This window comes from Marmota marmota, unplaced genomic scaffold (genome assembly GCF_001458135.2).
Source record: "Marmota marmota marmota unplaced genomic scaffold, marMar, whole genome shotgun sequence".
NCBI classification, from domain to species: domain Eukaryota; kingdom Metazoa; phylum Chordata; class Mammalia; order Rodentia; family Sciuridae; genus Marmota; species Marmota marmota.
Window position 1 is genome coordinate 20,072,481 of NW_026000196.1, and position 5,487 is coordinate 20,077,967.

The 5,487-nt window shown below is 38.1% G+C and overlaps 1 protein-coding gene across 1 annotated transcript in view; it reads right to left on the reverse strand.

Moving 5' to 3' along the window:
- Positions 1–535: 535 nt before the first annotated feature.
- Trpm1 (transient receptor potential cation channel subfamily M member 1) overlaps positions 536–5,487 on the reverse strand; it is a 144,687-nt gene continuing 139,735 nt past the window's right edge. The window contains exon 27 of the mRNA XM_015493157.2: positions 536–3,565. Coding sequence (XP_015348643.2) covers positions 2,293–3,565 — 1,273 coding nt within the window. The 3' untranslated portion in view covers positions 536–2,292. The remainder of the gene's footprint in view (positions 3,566–5,487) is intronic.

The following is a 5,487-nucleotide window of genomic DNA, read 5'->3' on the forward strand; positions in this document are numbered from 1 at the left end:
AAAGGGGGGCTGTGTAATAAATAGAAATGGAGGATTTTAAAGAAGATTTACCTTCTTTGGACCAGTTCCATTAAATAGTCATAGGTTTCCCTACCTAGTCTGTGAAATATGTTATTTCCCCCCTAGGATATGACAAAAGACTGAAAGTGTTTTTGTTACAAAAACGAAAGATTTTTGAAAGACATAAAATGATATGGGTAAGCAGTGAGTCAAAAATATACATATGTGGGCTGGGGCTATAGCTCAGTGGCAGAGCACTTTCCTGGCATGTGGAGGCACTGAGTTCAATCCTTAGCAACATGTAAAAATAAATAAAATAAAGGCATTTTGTCCATCTACAAGTATAAAAAATTAAAAAATATATATGTATATATATGTGTGTGTGTGTGTGTGTAGCAGGATTGATTAAATAGTCTCAATGCACCAGTAGACATGCAATTAATAGTTTCATTTATTAAGTGAATATTATTGTTCATTAAATTTCAGAGCACATGACCCAGCAATGGCAGATCAGTCCTTTATGATAAATCCAGTCCTTAAATTTTCAAATCTTATTTTGAGAAAAAATATCATTTACATGTAGGTATTCCATCTCTGATCACTACCTTTGCATAATTTCAGTAAGCCTCTGCCATGGAATAGACCACAATCTCATTTGTTTCTTTGTCTCTGACTTTATGTGTCTCTGTCTCCATCTGTCTTTTTGTATGTCTATGCCTTTCTTCCTGGGTGTGATAGTCTGCATCTCTGATGAGAAGGGAAGTGTTGATCTCTTTTTTTATGATCATCTCCCTTTTCTGACATGTCCCCTGCCTACCACTACACCAGTTCCTAGATACTCTCTATCCAAAGGTTCTTTCTTAGTGAAGTAAGAGCTGTCAGTGACTCCAGAGAGGATGATGTCCCTGTCTGTGTACTCCAGAGACCCCCCTCCAGAGACCTTATAAGTGTTGCATTTGGGGGGTATGAGAACCTAGAATCTAACTTTAACTTCCATTCTAGCCAGAGAAGAGCCCTTAACGCCCCCTCCACTCCTTTTTGTCAAGAGTAGTGCTGACCTTAACAGTTTCTAGTCAGTTCCCTCTGCCCCTGAACTCTTGCATGGGTTGCTAATACTGTGATAGGTGTTTGTTTTTGTGAAAATTCATTATACAAACTGGAGTCACTCCTGGTACACCTCACTAAAATAAGTTGAGGGTGTGGGAAAAGGAAAACACTCAGGTCACAGATGCCTGCATCCAGAACTATGCCATGGACCCAATTCAGTAGAATAGCCTGCCCTGGCTTTAAGATTCTGCTTAGCAACTGACAACATACCTGCCAACCAGAACCTTAAGACTAGCTTTGCATACAAATGCCTCCACTCGCCAGTCAAAGCTTGCCAGCTTCCAAAGCAAGGAAAGTGTCAATGAATTTTCTTTTATTTTAACTTTCATAGATTTCTCTGTCCTAATAAAACCCCCAATGTTTCCTTTGTTCTTTGGACGTACCAGAAGCCACCCGGCTTGTGCACGTATGTCCTTGATTGCAATCCAATTCTTTCTTCCTAAATAAAGCTCCTTTTTTTTTGGAGATTCATCTCTATATTGTTCTTGATTGTGTATCCTTTAGGTTTTAGCTATAGCTTTGACACAAACCATAACCTAGATATAATTGATTTGTGTTTGCTACTGATGACCATATGACAACAGGCAGATGCATACTGAATACTTTATTTTTACACATTAACAAAACTCTTGGTCACTCTAAATTGTTAGAGTGTGATGTGTGTTTGATATAATTGTGTACTTTCCCCCCATTGTGCGATTTAAAAACAAAACATTGAAACATAAACAAAAAACTCATGACTTGTATGGCTCCTTCCCACTTCTTCTTGCACATAATAATCTTATTTTAAATCCCCTCTCAGCCCCCCCCCCGCTTTTTTTTTTCCATTTTTGCTTACTTCTTAGGTGACCTGATGGCGATTTACATGCTGAAAGGCATTTCTTAGGCTACTCAGTGGCTCCCAGGAATAAAAAGATCCTAATAATTAATTTTGCATGCTGATTAATCAGTTTATCTCCATTGCCATATTGTCATTTTCATTTGATCCTGCTTCAGTTAAAAAGACTCAGTTTGCTAATATATGTTAACAAAATACAACTTTAAATGTAGTGCCTTGAAATTTAAATTCAAATTTCCAGTATTTTTTAATGAAAACATTTTCAGCAATTGATGGTATTAAGATGGCCATGATGGCACCCGTTTGTGGTACTGGTTTAAAAACAAAACAAAACAAAACAAAACATATCAACATTCAGTTTCTGTGGAAGTTTTCTCGTGCTCAACCTTTTGTTCTTCCATTGCAGTTGCAGACACAACCACTAGGTTACTTACACTGCTGGCTTGTCCGGACCTGTCTAATTTGTCCTGAAGGGGTTTAACATTCCTAGGATGGCCATGTAAACTTTTTGACCTGAGAGATGGGAATCCCAAAGTTTGGTCTGGTTTCACAGACAATGAGTTCTCCTTTTCCATTCTGTCAGTAACAGTGAAGGACAAATGAGAGATTTGAGGGATACTTTGGGAAACATAATTCTCATCTCTGCTATCTGTCGGCTGCTCTTTATGCTCTGCTTGCACTGCAGCTTCTGACGTGATGGAAGGGATATCTGTGCTACGAGACCGTGTGATCTTCTGCACCTGATATTTCCACTCGGCTGTCCATTGCTGAACTGTTGAGGGGCACACTTGGTCCATGACTGAACTGTACTCAGCATTCCATTTGTTATACCCACCAACCACCTTTCTTCCCTCAGAATAGACAAAGCTTCTGGACTTCATTGTTTTAAAAGTATTGACTGCTTCATCGGGGTAATAGCGTGTAATTTTAGTTTCTTCCAGGGGATAGGAAATTGTGCCTTCCATCTTTGTCGTCTCTACTGTTAACTGAGTGTTTGGAAAATCTGATTTGTTCTGTCCGTGCATAACATCTGTTGGGTTTAAATCTGGAGAAACCGTTTCTGCACTTTTAGAGTCTTCCTGTCTTTCATCACCTTCAGTTGAAATCCCAATATTTGGACCTACTTTGGGTTCTGAAGTGTTCTTGGAGTTGTCTACCCCAAGTCGATTGTGGTCTGGTGTTGCTGGTGGGCTTGGACTTGAAGAAAAGTGAAGGCTTCCCTGGCGTTCAGGGAGTAGGTGTATTTTTGAGTCCTTCTCTTCCTTCACACGAAAGGAACAAGTTTTCTTCCTGAATCCTGTCCCTGGTGACATGGAAAGAGAGGAATCCTCAAACAATAACTCCTCCCCATTAAAGTGATACCGATACATGCTGTAGCCATCGGCACTGTTGATGCTGCTTTGCCGTAGAAGGTAAGCTGCATCACATTCTGATGAAGCTCGGGACCGGGTCTGTATCAGATCAGACTTGTCAATTCCTGCAAGATTTTCAAGAGCATTCACCATTCTGCTAGATAATTCTTCGAGTTGAGAAAGTCGAAGTTCAACAGTCTGTAGGGAAGTTTTCATAAAATTTTCTCGTTCATTGATTTCTTCCAGCCTCATTGACATGCTTTCAACTCTGAAATACAAAAGGGATATATTTGTTAAACCAAGATAACTGAATAATAAAAAAATAAAAGGATGACATCATTGTTATATGATCTTTCAGGCGTTTGAGAATCATGGTGGGCATCTTTGAATATCTCTAATATAACTACTCAAATGTCTGTGAAGTTAAGTCCTACATATCCATATCAGGAAATAATGGAAAAATAGTTAATACATAGATAGCTTACTACATGTCAGTTATACTGCCAAGTACCTTACATATTCACTAACAAGTACTTGCTCAGGTGCTATTCTAGGCTTCCTTAATCCTTACAACTGCTCTGTGAGATAGGCACTATTATTATCATCTCCATTTTAGAGATGAGGAGATTAAGTCATGGGAAGTGTGAGTAATTTGCCTTAGGGTGCACAGGTAATCAGTGGTGGAGCTGGATTTGAGTATAATTTAGCTCCTGCATTTGCTCCAGTCATTTTACCTTAGCTGATATATCACACTGTCACTAGTAATAAAGAAAGATTTAATTGTTACCTCAGTTTCTGTAAGAGATTGGTCCCAGTACCTTCATGGATACCAGAATTCATTGAGGCTCAAGTCCTACATATCCAATGCTATAGTATTCGCATAGAACCTACACAACATCCTCTCATGTACTTTAAATCATCTCTAGATGATTTACAGAACCTAATGCAATGTAAATGCCATAATAGTTGCTATACTGAATTATTTAGGGAATAATGATAAGAAAAGAAGTGTACATGTTTAATACAGATGCAATTTTTAAAAATGTTTTCAAATTGAGGTTTATTAATCCAGGAATGCAGAGCCCATGGATATGGAGGACCAAATGTGCTAGCACTTAGTCTCTGAAATTTTAACTATAACCATCAGCAATAACTGGTTAAAATAAAGTCCTTACTCAAGTTCAAGGGGTTCAGAAAATGAATTGTTAATAATTAAGTTCAGATTATCAGATGATATGCTTGAATGACAATAGACCATTTAATTGTCTGAAGAATGCCAGTAACTTTAAATTACTCTTTTTACTTAATATTCCTTTAATGAGGTTACACAAGAAAAGATCTTGGCAGATTATAAATGCCTAGTGTTAGGTAATTTTAAAAAATGCCTAGAAAGATCAGGCAATAGCCTACAAAACTATAAATGTTGTCTGGACTAAAATCCATTGAAATGGACTTTGTTTTATATTCCAACATATACAGTACAATTTCTTTCAAACAGGTAGTAAGGTATGAGCAGGATTTAAGCCTGCCTTCTAAAAATTAAATTTGTAGTCAGCTGCAGTGGTGCACACCTGTAATGGTAGTGATTCAGAAAGCTAGACAGGAGGATTCCAAGTTTGAGTCCAGCCTCAGGAACTTTAGTGAGGCCCTAAGCAAATTAGCAAGACTCAGTCTCAAAATGCAAAATAAAAAATAAAAAGAGCTGGGGACGTAGCTCAGTGGTAGAGTGTCCCTGGGTTCAATCCCCACTATCAAAAAACCAACCAACCAACCCAACAACTTAATAAATAAGTTGAATTTGTTCCAGGGATGGGCATAGGAGTCCTGGCTCCCAGTTGAACAGTATGGTGGTCTGTTCCAGCAGATTTCTCCCTGTGTGAAGGCAACAACTTGATCTGATTCCATATGCTTTGATTTTTTTTCTCACACCTTTCTTAAAAATGGACAGTCTCACTGGGCACAACAGCATATGACTGTAATCCCAGTGACAAGGAGGATTTGAAGTTGAAAGCCAGCTTCAGTAGCTTAGTGAGACCCCAAGCAACTTAGCAAGACCCTGTCTGGAAAAAAAAATTTTTTTTAAAGGGCTGGGGATGTGGTTCCATGGTTATGTGCCCCTGGGTTCAATTTCTGGCACAAAAAAAAAAAAAAAAAAAAAAAAAAAAAAAAAAAAAAAAAAAAAAAAAAAAA